Source organism: Chenopodium album, chromosome 24 (genome assembly GCF_948465745.1).
Source record: "Chenopodium album chromosome 24, dcCheAlbu1.1, whole genome shotgun sequence".
NCBI classification, from domain to species: domain Eukaryota; kingdom Viridiplantae; phylum Streptophyta; class Magnoliopsida; order Caryophyllales; family Amaranthaceae; genus Chenopodium; species Chenopodium album.
In genome coordinates, this window is record NC_137857.1 from 16,203,787 (window position 1) to 16,225,137 (window position 21,351).

Below are 21,351 nucleotides of genomic sequence, written 5' to 3' on the forward strand. Positions count from 1 at the left end.
TAAAAATAAAACACTTTATTATTTAAAATTTACAATCTTTAATCATCAAAACATAATTTTGATACTAATCAAACATACTTTGAATAATTAAAACCAAAACCCATAAATAAAATCATCAAAATAGCTAGAATGAAAAGAGGAATGAAAAGGGAAGAAAATAAGACTAACCTTTTTGCGTGGGAAATTTTTGGGGATAAATGGAGTATTTATAGTGTAGAGTAGGTTATGGTAGGTTTGGGCTTCATAAAGTAATGGACTTTAAATGATGAAATAGGTGGCCCAAAAGTAAAAGTAGGATGATTGGGTTCATAAGAAAGATGGGCTACATTTGGATTAAATACTTGTTGACCCAAATATAAATACTTGCTTTATCTATAATCCAATAATTAAAATGGTTTGATCCAAAATATATTTTATAATTAAATAAATAATTTATAAAATACATAAAAAATACGGGGTATTACAATCCCCCTCCCCTCGCCGCCCTCCCCTCGCTTTGCCGCCGCTAGCAGCGTGAGCATCGAGTGCCGTCATTCCATGAAGAGACCCACCAATTGCTCAAGAAAACCAAAATGGAGGCACCATTGTTAAACGACGTTGATACGTCGGAGCCGCTTATCACCGCCGTAAATGTTCCCGGAGAAGAAGGACATTATCCACCGGTAACGAGTTTCAAGGATGCGACGTCGGTTTATTGGTCGGAATCCGTGAAACTGTGGAAAATTGGTGGTCCAATAGTATTCAATATACTATGTCAGTTTGGTACTAATTCACTCATTAATATCTTCGTTGGACATATTGGAGACCTTGAGCTTTCTGCTATCTTCATTTCTCTCTCTGTTATCGGAACTTTCTCCTTTAGATTTCTGGGTTTTGCGAGGCTAGGGGTGATTTTTGTGGGGCTAGGGGTGGTTTTTGCGGGGGAGGGGGGTGCAGCGGTGGTCAGGGGAGGCTCGGCGGTGGTCGAAGGTGGTTTGGGCTGGTTTTCCGGTGGTGTTGGTAGGTGTGAAGGTGGTGATGTGGTGGTGTGAAGGTGGGTAGGGAAAGGGAATGAGAAAGTCTAGGGGGGGTGGGGAATGGAGTTGGAAGGATTTGGGGTAATGAGGAGAGTAAAGGGTATGATTAAAAGTGTTAAACAAACATCAACAAAGGGAATCAAGCCACTTGATTCCCATTCCCTTTCCTAATTACCCCCGACCAAACGGCCCCTAAGTTAAACAAAGACAAAATTGGAACATAATTTGTTTTAAAAAATAATTTATTCTGCATTTAGACATTATATAACCCCTTATCTATATATCCTAAACAATTTACAAATACATGTAATTAACTAATATTTACATGAAGAAGGAGAACGCTTGACTATCGGCGCAATGCGCGCGATAGGACTACTAGTCATCTAAAAGCTGCCCCTCCTCCTTTTCTTTCTCTCTCCTCTCTTCCGGTCTCCTTCCTCTTCTACCCCCTCTCTCTCCTCAAATCACCAGCGCGCATCGCACTGAGGCACAATCCAGCCACCCCGCATCACGCTCCACGCCACCATTTAGCCACCGCGGAAGCCCACCATCGCCGCAAGCAAAACGCACATTAAAAAGTCAAGGTTACAATATCGATCTATATTTTTTATGTAATTGTAAATTTAGTTTATTTTTCTTGAGTTGGGCATGGTCCAGAGTTGTGAATGTTGTTTGAACAATGAGAACACCGCCTTGTCATGGCGGAGTAAAATGGATGTTTCAAATTTTTAGAAAAAATTGATTTGCATGTGGGGTTGAAAAAAAATTATTTTATTTATTTATTTTTTTGGAATTTGGGTTGATGAAACGAAATAGATTGGTGAGATTGGATTAAGATTTATGAATAAATAATTGTAAACTTGGGTGAATTGGATTGGATTGGATATTGAATTGGGTATTTAATTAGATGAAATTTTTTTGAATTTTGATTTCATGATTTATACTATAGAAGGAGAGTAAATAGAAAGTGAGTTTTCTCTCTCTCTTTTTTTTCTTTTTCTTTTTTTGTGGGTGGGATTGAATTTTGTGTGTGTTTTTGTAAATTATTGGAGGAAGAAAGAAAGAAAAAGGGGGATAATCAGTTTTTAATTTTGGACGGTTGTTTTTCGGTTGTGTTGGTGGGTTGCGGTGGGGCAGTGGGTGTGGGGGGGTTTTCCATGGTGGTGTGGGTGTTGGACGGGTTTTGACAATATACCGACTATTCTCGGCCATTGTTGATAAGCCGTTTTCTTGTAGCGAGGGGATGGAGGAAAAACTACTTAATACCCTCTGCAATTGTTATTATTGCCATTGTGAGAATAGCATGATACTATAACATTAGTCTTATCTGAGAAACATGTTAACAATTTGTAATAACACTATAATTGTGTGAAGACTTAACATCCATTGCTTTGTGGTTAATTTAAAATGTTTTCTCACTCGTCTTTATTGGATAATCTTTTAGGTTCTCATCAGGAAGATAGTTTATTTTGGATGAGTGGAGTCTATAAATTTGTAATAACACTATAATCGTGTGAAGACTTCACATCAATTGCTTTGTGGTTAATTTAAAATGTTTTCTCACTCTTGTCTTTATTGGATAATCTTTTAGGTTCTCATCAGGAAGATAATTTATTTTGGATGAGTGGAGTCTATAAATAAAGCAATGAATAACCGCTCAGAGCTTGGTAGACCCACCTCAGGTACTTATATGTTGTTGCAAATAACTCCTCGTTATGAAATCCCCAAACTTCTTATCTCCACTTGTTGGGGTTTCTTGCCTAGGTTTTTAAAACCAACTCCAAGGTTTATGATTAATGAATGCAAGAGGCAGTTATGAACCTCTCTACTAGTCTAGATTAATTAGGGTCAACACTTTATGCTTAGTACCTCTTGGAGAACCCTACATTTCTATCTAGAATGCAAATTGTACTAGGTCATTTTGCTGTTGTCGTAATTTCAGGAGCTATTGGATGAAATGTTTTATTTATTTATTTATTTATTTATTTTTTTAATTGCAAGAGGGTTGGCAAAGCAAGTTTGAAATCTTACCTCATTCCATATTCAGGTAAAAGAAGGCTTAAGGATCTACTGCTTCAAAAGGATAACCGCTGTTGTGCTGATTGCAGTGCGCCAGATCCTAAATGGGCGTAAGTTGTTCTGTTATGATTCTAACAAATTAATATTGTTAATTATCTACACTCCTTTTGTAGAATTTTTTCCTTTCAATGCTCATTTTAGTTTCAATGTCATTCTTGTTGGCTATTTAATGCTTTTTTGAGAAGCACCAGTTCTTCGAGAAGAAATTTCACAGTTTAATACTTTTAACTGAAGACACTCGATCCATTTCATTAATGGCAATTCGGCTAATTTCGATACAATCCTTGTACATCTTTGTCCGCAGTCACTATCTTGTGGTTGAACCCAAATAGCTTCACGTATTTCTCTCCATCTCTCTCCTCACTTTCTTCTCTATCATGGAACTCGGTCATGGCCATATTTCTCCGGCCCATTTTTCTCTTAAATGTGTACCCCATTATCCCCTGCTTCTAAAATGTTCAACCCCAGACCTCAGTTATATAATTGTTTGGACTTTGGAGTGAAGTTGCAATTTACAGGTTTGTTTGCATTCAGATCTGTGCTTCTTAGAATTAAAGACGCAAGATCAAGTATAAGGAAGCAAAGATATTATTATGTAATGTGTGTACAGTGCATGCTTGTTGTATATGCAACATAAACTCAATGTATCTATAAAGGCTTTTTTTAAAGTTGTACCTAGAGTTGTGTGTGTGGGCGTGTGCGTGCGTGTGTGTGTTTGTACATATATGTAACTTAGTGAATGGTATGCAAGTGTGCCTACATATATGTAACTTAGTGAATGGTAGGCAAGAATGGTATGCAAGTAAACGGTTTACAGCAACTGCAAGGTTATGGGCTTTAAGTACATAGATTCTCTTCGTGATCCTTCTGTGCTTGTAAAATTGCTAAATTTCTGCTTGTGTTGGGTCCTTTGCAAATACTCAACACACCCTTAGGCTTAGGATAGCAGCTTTCCATTCTTTTGTCATTCTTACCCTTTTTTCCAAGAAGCATCCACTAGTACTAGTAGTATAGCCCCCTACTGTTTCTAATGCTGTTGGAATTTCTGCACAAAGGCATTCATCCAGCAGTGTGTGTATTCCTCAAAGAGACTACTGGACATATGATCCTGATGGGCCTGGTAATTTTATGGGCGCAAGTAATTATATTCTTATGTATCCATATTAACTAGAATTTATCCATCAGATGTGCTGCTTTTTATCCCTTGTACTGTCCATTGTAAAGAACAGGTTTAAGAAATCTTTTATCCTACTTCACTTTTGTGAGGCTGTGTAGCAATAATTCATGAGGCATGGGTACGCCTGACATCAGGCATTCCTCTACCGGGGATGGACCGGGTGCAGGTCGAGTACTCCTAAATACGTCTGGTCCTGCTCTTTACCCCAGGACATCTCACTAAAACTGGGTACAGCACTCGTGACTATTGGGATGACTTGGAGATGACTGAACATCAAATTGGCTGCTGCTCTTTCATAAACAGCAAACCAACCAACCCATAAAGTCGGTTAATATGGCTTACCTTATCTTATATTTAGGTGTTACCAAACATGATTCATACAGGGTTACAAGGGTATAAACTTAGCACACTTATAACACAATGGTATAAAAGTGAGTACTGGCTACTAATTGGTACTCTCTGTATTTTATTACTTACTTCACTATCCTTTTTCGGCCGTATTTTATTCCTTATTCTATTTCCTTTTTTGGAAACTTTTAATAATATTTTACTATTTTTCTTCCCGCTAGGTGGGCCCCCATTTTAATATTTTTCATTTTCTCTCCTCCCCTCTTATAGTCTTATACTCACTTTTTCCTTTTCATATACCCACTTATACTCATGTAAAAGACAGACTATGTGAAAAGTGCCCATGTGAAAAAAGCTAATAAGAGATAGAAAAGGTGTGGTAATAATGGTTGTTATCACACGTGAACAAGGGTAAGTAGGGAATTTTGTGTGTGAACAGTGAACATAGCCAAAAAGTGAAGAAAACATACCAAATAAAGAAATGGTGCAATTAATATGCAAACTTTCAAGAAAAGAAAAGGGCGCAATTAAAAAAAAAAGAGGAAGTAATTGTAATTATAGATGGTCAAAATTGTGCATTAGCACATTCTAAGTGTTGTGATTATTATGAAACTGAGGGAGTATATTCTCCTTGGACATAGTGGCTGAATTTGGATTATAGTGTTTTACTTTTACATTTCTTTCTTTTTAACGCATTTTCTCGTATGGTCAGTCAATACTCAATAGTGTTGTATGTATTCTTATTCACATGATCCTTTTGTAACATTTTGCTTTTATCTAAATGGTTATTATTTTAGTGTAACTATTTAATTTAAACATTAATGCTGGTCTTTTTATTTATGAATGTTACATATTAGAATATCCTTGGCACAAGGTATAAACCTTGGGGATGGTAATTGGGATGTACCATATGCATGACTATTACCGAGAAATATATATGCTTGATTTAATTTTTATACTCCCTCCGTTTTATGTTTTTTGCAACTTTGGGCATTATTTGTGAGATAAAAAATATTCCAAAGTTGTATAAAACATGAAACGGAGGTAGTAATATTAAACGCATTCTAGTTCTTTTCGACAGCATGTCCAAGTATATTAACTTGTTGCAATATCAAGTAGAAGAATTCTGCGTTTCTACACTTATAGTAACATATTAGTGAATTGTTTTTATTCTTTTCAGCTTGCTGATTTTATCATAGAATTGATTCTTCTTTTTTTTTTCAGATCTGCAAATATCGGAGTTTTTATATGCTTAAAATGTTGTGGTGTGCATAGAAGCCTTGGAACTCATATATCAAAGGTACTTGCAGAAGTACATTGTATTGATCATCTTAGTATGTTAATAATTTTTCCAATTTCAGCAGTTAGTAGATTTATTTTATACTTTCCCTGTTTTATTTTATTTGCAACACACCTTCATAGCACACACTTTGAGGAAAAGATTAGGTAATGCAAACGGACAATATCCAATCTTTTTTTTTATAAAATAATTTTCTCATTTGTAAATATTTTTCTATTACTTCCTCCCATATCAATGGCGGTTTTTCAGGGCGCAACTGTTTTTTTTATTTGTTTCTATTTCAGGTTTTATCTGTGACATTAGATGAGTGGTCTGATGAAGACATTGATGCGATGGTTGAGGTTGGCGGAAATTCTGCAGCTAATGCAATATATGAGGCTTTTATTCCAGATGGATTCTCAAAGCCTGGACCTGATGCTAGTCATGATGATCGTATGAGATTCATCAGGTTTGTCGCCTGAATTCTCTTTCAAATAGCTGTTACCAGATCTAATATGCAGTATTTAGACAAATGTCTCCCCTCTAAATTGCCTATCTCTAACGCTTTATTATGTCTCACTCTACATATTATCCTTTATGCTCAAGTCGCAATGTTTGGATTAATTCAATACATTTAGCATGACTGTATGACACTTAACACTTTATGTTTAGCTATTTACTGTAAAGTGGCTGTTGAGGTTCAATGATTTTTTCATATAAATAGGCATAGCATTGGCTTTGGTGGAAACAGAGCACTTTGTATCTATTTATAAACTTTGTCAATTGTCAATGTAGATCTAAGTATGAGCTTCAGGAATTCTTGAAACCTAGCTTGCGAATTCTTTCAATGTCTTCTACAAAGACCTCGCTTCAGCCAAGCTTTTCCAAGAAGCTAATGAATAGTTTCCGAAGTTCACAATCATCAAAAGTATCGGAAAGCTCTGTAAGTTTGTTTTTTTAGTTTCTTCTATTCGTATTCTTCTTGCTGCTGATCTTGAACTGTAATGTGAAGGGAAAAAAAATTATTTATAATGTTCTAAAACAGAAACCAAAGCTATCAATTAGTGTTTCCCATGTTTTGAGGGGCTAGTATGGTAAACTATTTTTGATAAGCTACTTAGTGCCCTCAACCTCCTTTTAACAATGCAGTTTTCCTGTCTTACTGTATTTTTGTGAATTTTTCATATTTTAATACCCCTTAAGAGTGACGAGGATAGTTACTGGAGTCACTGGACCAACCTAGGTTTAGCTATTGTGCTTGAATGCTCTTGTTGAATTCTGAAATAAGAGCATAGGACTAATACTTTTCTGATTGATTTCTTTCCAAGTTTTTTGGTATTAATTGTCAAATTGATTTTTGATATGATTAAGAAACTTTGTCATTACGTTAGTTATGTCTATAATGAAAGGATGTCTAACTAGTGCACGCTTTTGATATATGAACTTGTTGAACAGGAAGGAATGGTAGAATTTATTGGAGTATTGAAGGTTAAAGTAGTAAAAGGGACAAATTTGGCCGTCAGAGACATGTTATCTAGTGATCCTTATGTTGTCCTTAATCTAGGGCAGCAGGTGAGTTACGCAAACTTAACATTTTGGTAATTATTTCAAGGTGCAGTAATAAAATCTCATTGGATATTGCAGTTATCAGTTACAGCCTGTTTGGTTACTCCTTTCAGCTTTTTCGTGTTCATAGCAAATGACTATATTATTGTATGGTTATCTATGTTTTCATTGACATGTTGGAACACCCCCACCCTCATGCCCGCACACACATACACACTGAGATTTCTTTTTCTTAAATATTAAATGTGCTCACATTCTATTTTGAGGTTTTCATTCTTTTTCTTTTTCTTTTTCCTTTAATAATATAAAATGTACCCGCATTCCATTTTGAGGTTTTTTATTTGCTAAAACTCCTTTCACTTACATTATATTACCCCCCCTTCCCCCCCTCGTTTACTACAATTAAACCTTTGCACTCCACTCTCTCCAACTTTATCTACTTATTTTATACGAGTTATATACACCAAACAGCACTGAACTTTGGCAAAAGTATCAATTAGAGTAAAGAACTCATAGAATAAAAATGCGGTTTCGGTTGCATTGTTGCGGTATCGGACACGATGCGATAATCACGGACTGTGTCACTGTCAGCGCGGTAGAATTTTTTATTTTTGATTTTTTGAAGTAGTATTTTTTTTTAAATAATAAAAATTATTTTCTTATACAAAATTTTAAATATCCATTGATTTCCTTTGTCTAATACCTAAAATAAGAATATAATAATATTTATACAATAATGTAAAATGGACTACTGATAGATAAAATGTCAAAAAGAATGACCTTAGTTAGGATTGTACAGTAAAAAAGATCATCACGTGATTCCATTTACTGGCATTTCGATCTTTCAAAGAAAAATAAGTACTTTATAGAATTATAGAGAATGATGGGGTCAACAGTAAAATAAGGAAGTTAACTTGATGAGCAGCAATTTATTTTGCCAAGAACCGCCAATTGCCAGCTGTTCTATTATTCCTACCCCATCCTTTCAGCTTTTCCCTCTTTCACTCTTTTGAGCACCCGGCAACAATTTCTTGGGCGATTTGGAGGTTTATCGGACGAGATTCAGATGTCGCGGTTGAAACTCGGTCTTTTTTAAAAGGTTGTTACAAAACGACAAATCTCGTAACGGTAGCCTGAAATTCCGTTACAAAACTTCCGCAATGCAACATATCGGCCGAGATTTTATTCTATGACTGAACTTCAATTTGTTTCAATAAGAGTACTCCAACGGTCACCGGAGGTAAAGAATCCAATATAAACCACCTGTAACCGATTGGTTCCTATTGTATCCGGTTTTCATATTTTAAAAATAAAAAAATTAAGGGAAATTCTCAATTGTGACTTCAACTTGTGTAACACTGAAATGGTAACCCTCTTATTTTTCAATTATACAAAATGACCCTCATTAAGAAATTTATTCTATTTATGACATTAATGAGTCTTATTTGGTTAAAAAATTAAACCATGGTTAGACTTTTTTTTTTTTATTTTTTATTTTTTATTTTCTTTTTTACTAAAAAGAAAAACCAAAAAAAAAAAAAAAAACAATCTAGCCACCTTCACCATCACTCTCTCCCAGCCGCTGCCAACACCTCCACCTCACCCTCACCCAGTCGCCGCCACCACTCCCTCACCCCCACCAGACCACGACCCTCCCTCTCTCCTTCAACCCACGACCCACACTAGCTAGGGTCACATGCCGCACCGCCCTCTCTCTCCTTTGACAAGCCACCCGAATTCGAACCACCCTCCCCTAAACCCAGACCCGAAACCGAATCCCTCCTAAACCGAAATCAAAACTGCCACCTACTATCATAATTGGGTCGGTGTACAAAATGGTGTGCGTTTGTGGGTTTTGGTGTTGTCAAAGGACAGAGAGGAAGGAGAGGCGATGGTCAAGAAGGGTTCGTGGGTCCTTGGTTGGTGTCGCTGGCAGTAAAGTGGGGTGGCGGTGGCTAGCATATTTGAAGGTGATTGGTGGATTTTTTTTTTAAAATTTCTTTTTTTAAAAAAAAACCTAACCATAGTTGGTTTAAATTAACCATTTAGTGAAATAAGGTTATAAGTGAGAATAAATTCTTAACTAGAGTCATTTTGTATAATAAATAAAGATGAGGGTTACCATTTCAGTGTTACACAAGTTGGGGGTTACCACTAAGAATTTCCCAATAATTAATTGATTTTTTAATGATTAAAAAAAAAGCCACCTTCTGTTCCTCTTTCCTCTCCCCAACTGAACTAGCCCCCACCCATTCCCGTTCCCGTTTGCTGGAGCCATCCCCACCCTCTTCCCCGCCAAACAGTCACATCCCCACCCATTTCCCAAATTTTCCTTACCTGCACTTCTCCTCACCGTAATTCACCTGCCGCTTCTTCAACCTTCACACACCTCAAACCCCGCAACAACCATGGCTGATTTCCACACGGCTTCTCCAACCTTCACACGCCTCACAAATTTGCCCGCATACCTCACAGCAGCTGCACCATGCATCCTCATACATCGATAATATTCCTCTCACCAAAAATCGACAATTACACACTGCCACGACCCCCAAACCGCCGCAACAGCAGCTCCTCTCCATCAGTCCAACCAAAGCACACAGCAGCTGCCATTAACAGCAATTTATGGCCCAAATCAGCCCAAAATGCTTTTCCTTCTCCAATTTTTACTGAATCATCAAAATTAACAATTCAATTTTTCAATTTTTAATCACTCAAATCAAATAAGAAATTGAATTCGTATAATCAAATCAATTGAATTGAATTGAATTCCTATAATCAAATCAATTGAATTGAAATTGTTCTTTGGTAGCAGAAAAATCAATTAGCAAAATTGAGGTGGATCGGAGTAAATTTTGTTTGAGAGTGTGAAAATCAGAAAATTTTGTTTTTATTTTGATACCTTGCTTTTATTTTAGTCAGAAATATTAATATTCCTTTTTTTTTATTTGGATTTTTTGACTTTTACCACCAAAAAAAATCAAAAAAATGTTTTTTGCCACCAAAACTTCTAAAACTTTTATTTTACCACCAAATAAAAAATTAAAAGTTGTTTTTTACCACCTGCCGTCAAAAACCTAACGGAATTTTTTTAATTCTTCGTTTTTCGTGTCAAACACATGCTCTTTAAGTGTTTAGGGGGGCACTTTAGCCCTATGGGTCCAATTTGAGGTAAGAATTGATAAAAAAGTTCGAAAATGCCTCGTTTTGTGTGTTTAAAAAAACCTCGATTTGCGTGAACACGCAAAACGAGGCATTTCCGATCATTTTTTGTCAATTCTGACCTCAAATTGGACCCAAAGGGCCAAAGTGCCCCCCTAAACCTATGAAAAACATCTTTTGCGCACGAAATTCAAAGAAATTTTTTTTAAACCGTTAGATTTAACGGTTTTCTTGACGTTTGGTGGTAAAAAACAATTTTTAGAATTTTTTTTGGTGGTAAAATAAAAGTTTTAGAAGTTTTGGTGGTAAAAAACAATTTTTTGATTTTTTTTGGTGGTAAAAGTCAAAATTTCCTTTTTATTTATATGTAATCAGTTGTTGAAGGTTACTAAGTTTAGTACTCTACCAGAAGTACTCTAGTTGCAACATTTCAAAGTTCAGTACTCTAATTTAAACTTTGGCCAAAGTTCAGTACTATTTGGTGTATATAACTTTAATTTATACACGCAGCCACTTTTTATTCTTTTTTTTCTTTTTTAAATTTTTTTTATTGCATCTGTCTTGCTTTTGATTAAGGCTTTGATTGATTGATTGATCTGTCTTGCTTTTATCCACCTTTTCTTACACCCTTATAACTACTCTAGGAACAAGTTAATGCGTTCATTAAAGCAAGCAGAGGGAAATAAATAAATATAGGTTATTAGTTTTATTCCTCTTTATTTTTTTTACATCAATGATACCCTAAACGTGGTACGTGGCCACGTTCCGCGATCCAGTCTTGGAACCTGGTCCTTTCACATACCATTTCCTCGCCAATGGTGGCAAATTATATCGTGATTCGACTTAAGGTTTATCATCTTTTAGATTTTAGATGACTACAATAAAACTTGTTTTGGTTACATTTTCATATTAAATGTTTAAGATGGTGATCATTAATGGGGGATGGTGAATAGTATTAAAATATGTTTATTTATTTATTAATATTTGTTTATTTAAATTAAATGTGGGCAGCTACCATATGTATCCTTACTCTTTGTTATTGGAAGGTAGACCCTTATTATTCTTTAATTTTTTTAATAAGTACTCTGTACTTATTTTTTATTGCAAGGGTTTACAGCTATATATATATATATATATATATATATATATATATATATATATATATATATATATAGGGGAAGGCTCTCGTGAGAATTTTTCTTATGTGAGAATTTTTCTTATGTGAGAATTTTTCATATGTGAGAACACTCTTTATGTTCTAAATTTTTACTCATATGTTCTAAATTTTAAATCTGATGTTCTAAACTTTTTCTGAGGTGTTCTAAATTAAATCAAATTTTCTAATTTAGTACTCACATGTTCTAAACCATAAATTAGTTAAGTTTGATGTCATAAATTTTAAATAACTTATTCCAAAATTTTAACTTATATGTTCTAAATTTTAAAACATGTGTTCTAAGAATTTTAATTATATGTTCCAGATTTCAAAGCATATGTTCTATTTTTTTACTCGTATGTTCTAAATACTTTACTCACACTTTCTATATTCTATATTAGTTTGTTCTAAATTTTTATTCAAATGTTTATAATCTTAAATCAGATGTTCTAAAATTTTATTCACATGTTCATAATCTTAAATCAGATGTTCTAAATTTTACTAGTATATTTAAAATTTCATAAAGCAAAATTTTCTAAATTTTTAATCATTTGTTCTAATTTTTAAATTAGATGTTCTAAACTTATTACTCACACAAATGTTCTAAATTATTACTCATATGTTCAAAATTTTAATTTGAGTCACATGTTCTAAATTTTAACTCGCATGTTCTAAATTTTTATTCACATGTTCTAAATTTTTACTCACATGTTCTAAATTTTAAATCAGTTCTCATATAAGTATGAATTCTCACATATGAAGCTATTCTCACCGGATATATATATATATATATATATATATATATATATATATATACTGATAACCTAGCATAAACTACAATCTTATAGATTAAACCAATGTCATGGGTGCTTTAGAGGTTGTGTTCCAACATCCAAGTTCCTGTTCCCGTTTCAAGTTGTGAAACGTCTTATATTTCGTGCAACGGTTGTCGACATAAATAAATTAATATGTGAAGTCTTTTGCCCCTTGCTAAAGCTAACAGATTTTGGAGTTAAAATTCTGATTTGGACAATGTAGCATGGAACATGGGATGTTCCGAAACTTGGTATGGAACAAAAATGTGGAAAACAACTGCTAAAGTACTCGGGAAGTTGGATTATTTTTAATGATTGATATCCATGCTAGACTTCAGGCTTGAACAATGTAAGACTCCTAGTTATTTATACAATTGTAAACCATTTTGATAATCCCTCCGTATTTTATAACTTGCTCCATTTCTCCATATACGGAGTTTTAGGATGAATAGTAGAAAGTATTATTTTTATGATGAAAGTTGGTTTGGTTAAATAAATAAAACTGAAAAAGCAGAAGTGGGTATAAGTGGGGAGGAGGAGAGAAAATATGAAAAATATTAAAAAAATTATGATGAGATCACTAGTGTAAAGGAAAATATTAAATTATTGTTAAAAGTTTACAAAAAAAGTAGAGTAAGTAATAAAATACGACTGCAAAGGAAAGTGGAGCAAGTTATAAAATATGGAGGGAGTTAATAAATGAAAGAAAATTCCTGAAAAAATAAACAAAAAAAGAAAGAAAAAACACTATAGGTGTAGTTCTTAAAATATACAAGAAAAAGAAGGGTCTTCTTTCCAATAGATAAGAGGAAGGATATTTGGGTGGTTGTTTCCATTCAATTTAAATAATCAACTAATCATAAAAAATAATTAACATATTTTACTATTTGTAACACTATTCAGCTTCTTCTACCGTAGGTTACCATCACCATCTGTCATTAATGATCTACATATTCAAGATTTAACTGGAAAATGTAACAAAAAAAACTATATTAAGTATCACTCTAATCCTTGAGAGAAAATCTTAAAGTCAGACCAATGATATGGTTTTTCACCTTTGATTATCCAATATGTGAACCTTTGCGTACCGGTATGGGAAAGTACTGCAGGACAAATGACCTGGAGTGTGGCCACAAACCGCGTTCTGGGTATCCCTGGTTTTGTACTATAATTGACTTTTGTCTTACTGGAGGATCTATGAAGAAGAACCTTTTCATTCGAATTTGTGGGGTTGACGCATGATTCTGTATGCATTCTGCCTCCCCCCCTCCCCGGTGGCATACCCTAAGGGTTGATGCCCTCTAGGCTGATATTTTTGGTGTGTGTCACACTTGGTTTTTCGGTTAGCATAGATTTATATAAACCAGCGCTGTATATACTTTCTTTTTTTTCCCAATGTTCAAATTCTTAATTTACTGTCCCAGACTGTACAAACATCTGTTGTAAAGAGCAATCTGAATCCAATTTGGAACGAGGAGCTTATGCTTTCTGTACCTCAACGATACGGATCTGTAAAATTGGTAATTCTTCCCTTTCTTCTCTCATGACTCCATCAGGTGCTCTTATTTACTTTGTTATTTGTGCAATGTGCTTTTCCTGCGGGTTGCTTTTATCTATTCAGTGGCACAATAGTGTGAAACTTGCTTTTCATATGGATAATTGTAAATAAATTCTTGATGTTGGTTATTACTTTTATTTCAGAGTATTTGATTATTATGGATTTAATTTACTTCCTTCAATTTTGTATACACAGTAGTTTCCTATAAAAATATTGAGCTGAATCAATTGTTCTCAGGTTTAGAAGTGAGACCAACTGCACTGTATTAGCTAAAAACTCTTATTGGCCCTTATTTGATCTTATTATTCAAAATAAATTGATTAAAATTTGTTGATAGCTTAGCTTAAATGTGTTTAGGGGTCAAAAAACAAAGTACAAGGTCGTATTTTAGAAATCTGAACTGGAAGTAGTAGGGATTAGTTCCAACTTGAGATTTGGAACTTGTTAAACTGAATCATAAAATCTTAGAATCGGACTTGGAACTTTCGGCTACAAGATTATATATATATATATGTAATAAAGCAAAGAAGATAAATGTTATATATTTTTAAGGATATTTGTGGAAACCGCAAAAAAATAGTTTAAAAACCCACATAATTTTAAATTTTTGTTGTGATTTGTCACCACCAACAGAACAAATGACCACTTAATCTTTAGTAGTTAACGTTCATTTTCTTGTAGGAGGTGGTGAATTACAACAAAAATGTTTTAATTGGGTGGTTTTTTATGACGTTTTTTAGAAATCTTCTTAGAAATCTGAACTGGAAGTAGTAGGGATTAGTTCCAACTTGAGATTTGGAACTTGTTAAACTGAATCATAAAATCTTAGAATCGGACTTGGAACTTTCGGCTACAAGATTATATATATATATATATGTAATAAAGCAAAGAAGATAAATGTTATATATTTTTAAGGATATTTGTGGAAACCGCAAAAAAATAGTTTAAAAACCCACATAATTTTAAATTTTTGTTGTGATTTGTCACCACCAACAGAACAAATGACCACTTAATCTTTAGTAGTTAACGTTCATTTTCTTGTAGGAGGTGGTGAATTACAACAAAAATGTTTTAATTGGGTGGTTTTTTATGACGTTTTTTAAAAGGTGGATTTTCACAAAAACAAGGATTTAAAAGGTGGTTTTTGACTAAATTTCCTATTTTTAACTGCATGTGTAAGTATTTTCTTATAATTATAATTTGATGTTCTATCTAGCATCATTTTTCATGTTTCTAGAAAATGGATGCATATTGAATTTGAACTTTTTTTTATTTGCACATGTAGTTCATAAAATACGTAGTACAAAACGTATGCATATAAAGATCTTATATACTCCATATATGAAATTTTTTAAATAGTTCTTTCTTTTTATTTTTATTTTTATTATTGTTATTGTTATTGTTATTGTTATTGTTATTTTATTTATTTATTATTATTGTAATTGTTATTTTATTATTATTATTATTATTATTATTCTTATTATTTATTTATTTATTTATTATTATTATTATTATTATTGTTGTTGTTGTTATTTTTATTTATTTATTTATTTATTTATTATTTTTTATTTTTTTTATAGATTAAAGGTTTCAATAATGCTCTTTCTTTAGCTGAACAAATACATTCAACAACCTTTGTATTTGGAATGCAGTATTTTTTGGATAATAGAATATCCAATCGGTTCATAACTATATTATCTGGAAAAATCGGGTTTCTTTTTGTTTTTGGAACCACCAATTTCAATTCTGGGTACCTAAAATTTTTGCATGTGGATTAGAATTTTTATTTTCCTCTGATTCTATTTATTTTTCTTATTTGGAATTGAGAATAAATTCAGAAAAGTGAATCTTAGTGAGAGATAAACAATTGAAACAATAAATATTTGAAATTTTACAATAAATTGTCTCATTTTTCAAAATAACATACAAAAAAAAGTATAAAAGGGGGACTGCCTTTCAAAAAAAATTTTTTAAAAAAAAAGGAAAAAAGGGGGTTTATGTAATAAATGTGATTTTTGGGAAGAAAAAAAAAATGATGATTAAAAATTGGAACCCATGCATAGGGAATTTCAATTATCGGAAATTGTTTAAAAGTTGTACGGAAAACAGAATTAAATAATTTTTTTTGGCACATTAGCTAAATCAATAGATGATAATTGATGGAAATTTTTTGATCATATAGGGAAAGATTTCATGTGGAAAGAATTTTTTTAACATTTAAATTGGGAAATAGGATTTAAGATAGTATTAAGGATGCCATGTGTTTCTTTTTTCAATATGATTAACTAAGCAATGATTATCCTAAAATTCTATTCCCTAATATGAAAGGTATTTTGTGATAACATACAATGTTTATGATACCATATGATATTTATATTGCAGCTGACATGGCCTATGACTGACTCATGGATTAATTGTACATCAGTACTGCTACTGCCAAAGTGCCAAATAATTATTGATTTATGTATCTGATGCACTCTGTGGTTGGTATTTTCGTTCTGTCTTTCAATGCAGAAAGTGTTTGATCATGATACATTCTCAGCTGATGACATCATGGGTGAAGCCGAGATCGATATCCAGCCGTTGATAACCTCGGCGATGGCTTATGGAGACCCAGGAATGTTTGGTAATATGCAGATTGGGAAATGGTTGAAATCACATGATAATGCCCTTGTAGAAGACAGCATTATTAATATTGATGATGGTAAAGTTAAACAGGAGATGCAATTGAAGCTCCAGAACGTCGAATCTGGAGAGCTAGAATTAGAAGTGGAGTGGATGCCTCTTGAGCAATAATCAGTTAATATTAAACCCCAGAATGTAAATGATTGGGGAAAAGAAAAAAAAAATATGAACTTCACAATATAAGATGAAATAACCGCCATTGTGAGATTTCAGTTTTATATCTTATGTCCTTTGTGTTTAATTTGTTAATGATCTGTTTCATAATCACTGAAAGTTCCTAGTGGGTACTATTGGTTTTAAAACCACATCTATTCATTGAGAGAGTTTTTTTTTTTTTTTTTTTTTTTTTTTTTTTTTTTTTGAAAGCATTCATTGAGAGAGATTTACTTTAAATTATTGTATTGATAATTTTTTCTAAGATATTGCAAGTTAATCATGAAATCGATTGATGTGTTATTAAATAGGCCAACAGCGTTGTACTTCCAAATAGCAATTGACTGGGTTCAAACACAGCGTTGCACAAATCTTTATTTATAATTAAATTTACGGCTATTTCACCAAATGCCACTGACAAATTTAAAAATTCATCAAATGCCATCGCACTTTTCAGAATTCACCAAATGCCACTCAGTTTTTTAAAAATTCACCGAGTGCCATTAATGACCAACGGCCGTTAACTCCGTTAGTCATTAGGGGTTAATCATGACACATGTTATGATATTATTGGTCCATTTATCTTTATTCATAAAAAATTGAAAATATATAAAAAAAAAAAATCAGAAAATTAAAAAAAAAACCCCCAAAATTATTTCAAAAACCCTGACCAGCCAAAACCCCCATCAGCCACAACCACCCTCCCCGCCGCCCCAGCTACCAGATTCTGTTGTCCCACCACCGAAGCCGCCCAAGAAGCTCTCCCGCAGCGCCGACCACCTAGAAGCTCCCTCGCAGCGCCGACACCGTTCCTCCCCCTCCCACGAAACTCCCTCCCCACCAGCACGAAACTCCCTCCCCACCGCCACGAAACCCAGTACACAACCCTCAAAATCCTTTCTCTGTCCCGATCCCAGCCCCCTTCCCTTCCCCAATCCCTTTTCCGGCTACCTCCCCTTCCCCACGCTCCGATTTCGACCCTTATCCCCTTCTAACTTGGCGATTTTGGCCCTCCTCCTCTTCACAACCTTGATTTCGTTAATGGTTGTGGTGGGTAAAAGGGTAGGGGAGGGTTGGAAAGCAGCTCCGAGTTGGAGAACGGCGCGGCAAATCTGGCTGCTCTGGGCCTCGTCTGGCTGGTAGGGGTGGCGAGGTGGTTGAGGTCGCGGTGGGGCTAGGGTCTGGGGTTAATTTTAGGTTTTATAAGATCGGGGAAGTTTGTGTGGGTGGTTTTTGGGGTCGACGGTGGGTCAGGTGGGGCGCAAAAGGGCCGGCCGGTCGATTTTCGGTGGTTAAGGTGGTGGCCGGCCGTTTTCCGGCGATATAAGGGGAGGGGCTAGGGTTTGGCGGTGGTAGGGGTGGCTGGGAAAATTTTGGGGTTTTTTTTATTTTTTATTTTTATTTTTATTTTAATTTTCTGTTTTTTTTTTTATAATTATTTTCTAATTATTTTCTAATTATTTTCAGCTTTTTTTTTTAATTTTTATTGATAAAGATAAATGGACCAATAATATCATGACATGTGTCATGATTAACCCCTAATGACTAACGGAGTTAACGGCCATTGGTCATTAATGGCACTCGCTGAATTTTTAAAAAACTGAGTGGCATTTGGTGAATTCTGAAAAGTGCGATGGCATTTGATGAATTTTTAAATTTGTCAGTGGCATTTGGTGAAATAGCCGTTAAATTTAACAACTTCCCCAATTCTAATCATTCTCATCTCATGGATTGTTGAATGTGTTAGTTTGTTATTATTTTTATTTTTTAACTTTTTTTTTTTTTTTTTTTTTTTTTTTTTTTTTTTGTGACGAGAAAAAGGATTTCATTAATGAAAGATAAACAAAAAGCATTTAAAACAATTCCTATGAAAATTAGAATTCCAACACAAGTATAAATCATTTTAGAACTAGATATATCACAAATTCGATTAACGATCGCCTGAATAAAAAACTTTATCCGTAGCAATATAATGTGATTTAGCACTAATTCGGTTTGAGATCCATTGATGAATAGTTGTTTGAGTGAAAATACTCATAATCTTCTAGAAACTTTAGGAGATTATGAAACCCTAAATCTTCAATCTTCGGTAGACAAACAAAAAAAAAAAAAATTAACCCTAATAGAATAACCACCGTCTTAAAGATGGGATCTAATTATTGGAAGCAATTAAAAAGTTTTTTTGGGGGCTTACCACCGGTAAAAACACCGATGGAAACCCCTACAAAGATTCACAAAAGAGACTTGAAAAAAGGGATGAAAGAGAAAGAGAAAAAAGTAGAAAAGTGAAGGAGAACCTTGAAAAAAGCAGAAAAAAAAAATCTAGCAATGGAGGCTCGAAAAACCTTTCCAATGGAGAAACCCTAGAGAAAATCAAAAACTCCTCCCAAGAGGAAACCCTAAAGGGAACCTGTTTCAGCTGTTTTGTTGCATATGTTAACTTGTTCTCTTGCAAAATGAACATTTTCCAATGCAGTATAATAACTCAGAATATTCTTATAAAATTGGTTGTTGACTGATTCCTTAAATATGATCATCGTGAAGGATTTATGTCTTCGTAAAAAACAATTACTAGCTATATAAATGGATCAAATTATGGAGATAGTTTAGTTATTCCATTTGGGTCGTCGTTATATCATAGCTAGAGTACTAATGATGTTTGGGCTAGTAAAATAGACCAAAGCCCAATTGGACAACCCTATAAGGTCACACAAATTAAAGGGCCTAGATCGTCATCCTCATCATCATCATCCGCCCTAAATTAAGCTTTATCGGGCGAGTAAACAAAGTTGTAGTTAAGGTCAATGTCGCCTAGGGTACCCGGAGGAGGGGCATCGGTGTTAGGGGGCAAATCGAAGTTTAATTAACTACGGTAATGACCGTAATCCGGCATTCCACGAGTGCCCCATCCACTCTCATATCCGGGTGGGAAACCATAATGCCCCCTATACAAATAGTCATGTGTCTCTGGATAAAGGGGAGCGGAAGATGAAGAACTAGACTCACTAGGTGGGTCGGGGATGTAATAGTAGTTGGGGTTGCCTCTATAGTCACTACCCCCGGGTTGGGTGTAGTTATAGGGTTGGTAGGTGCGTGACTCGGACAAGGAGCTACGTGGCACTTACTAAAATGGATATGTGGCTTGGTTGTTGCACCCACCCAACACGAGATCCTCGTAAATGGGTCGTTGTAGTATAGCGGTAAGTATTCCTACCTGTCACGCGGATGACCCAGGTTCGATCCCTGGCAACGGCGCCAAAATTTGATAGGCCATCGTCGCGCCTATCAAAGATAAATCCTATCTTGGTCTCACTAACTAATAGCAAGGGTAAGAAAGAGTCGAACCCAAGAGAGGCGTTGAATCTACCACCGAGATACTACCGTTCTTAAAAGCTAAATGAAGTCGAAATTGGTTTGGTTTTAAGTAACTTTTACTAGTTCATTTCAATTAAAACTAAGAGGAGATTAACAATATCTAGAGGATTCTAGGTCTCGGGTTATACCACTCAACTTTATCACAAATTATGATTGGCATGTAACAATCCAGGTAAAATAAGAGGATAATATATGGGAAGTCATCTAAAGCACCCAACTACTCTCTCAAGCTAGAGAGATTACTTGAATCATGATACAACCTACTCTCGTGGTTACAAAGCATAAAGCAAGTGTTAAAGCATAATCACGATGACATAAACATTCCCTTGGAAATTCCTATTCTCATGGCATTTCAAGTCAAATTAGCATAAGGGAGCTAACTCAAGTTCATCTCTCGATCCTTCGTAGAGAAAGCTTGGATAAATAGTCCTAACATTGGCCAAATGCAAGAACCGATAATAAAACCACTTAAGCTCAACTAATTAACACCCAACAATTACCAAATTTACACATGAAACAAATTCTTTGTGACTACATTGAGGGTTTTCCCAAACCCTAGAAAATTAGATTACTCACAATCCATGAATTTAAAGCAATTAAAGATATCAGGCAACTCATGAACAAGTTTTAAATCAAGAATTAAACTGATTAACAACTTAAGTATGCAAGAATTAAGAAAACAATAAGCAATTCAAGTAGAGAAAATAGAAGAGAAGAGTGAGAAGTAATTACTAGAAGCTTCAAATGAATAACAATGGTAGAACTTGTCTTCTACAATGATTGAATTCCAATTTCCAAGATTAAGAACTAAGAACTAAGCAATGATTTGAGAGTTTTTGATGTTCAGAGCTACAAACTAAGAAAAGGACCTTAGGAAATTGTTAAATTAATCTCAAAGTGTAATTCTCTGTAATTCTCATTAATCATAATCACCACATACAATATTTATATATTAGGTATACTTGGAGGGCAAGACCAAATA

At 34.3% G+C, this 21,351-nt stretch overlaps 1 protein-coding gene across 1 annotated transcript; it reads left to right on the forward strand.

The window, feature by feature from the left end:
• The first annotated feature begins 1,336 nt into the window (after window positions 1-1,336).
• Window positions 1,337-17,105, forward strand: LOC145610331 (ADP-ribosylation factor GTPase-activating protein AGD12-like). The gene is made up of 9 exons (XM_081665658.1): window positions 1,337-1,600; window positions 2,608-2,698; window positions 3,064-3,145; window positions 5,845-5,920; window positions 6,205-6,368; window positions 6,695-6,842; window positions 7,355-7,471; window positions 14,023-14,118; window positions 16,671-17,105. The coding sequence occupies exons 2-9, from the start codon at window positions 2,662-2,664 to the stop codon at window positions 16,950-16,952; spliced, it is 1,002 nt and encodes a 333-aa protein (XP_081521784.1). The 5' UTR covers window positions 1,337-1,600; window positions 2,608-2,661; the 3' UTR covers window positions 16,953-17,105.
• Window positions 17,106-21,351: the final 4,246 nt, after the last annotated feature.

Coding starts and splice junctions, on each gene's coding strand:
- LOC145610331 (XM_081665658.1), top strand. CDS start 2,662: ATGAATAACCGCTCAGAGCTTGGTAGACCCACCTCAG. Junction 2,699..3,063: donor GCTTGGTAGACCCACCTCAG/GTACTTATATGT, acceptor TTCCATATTCAG/GTAAAAGAAGGCTTAAGGAT. Junction 6,369..6,694: donor GATCGTATGAGATTCATCAG/GTTTGTCGCCTG, acceptor TTGTCAATGTAG/ATCTAAGTATGAGCTTCAGG.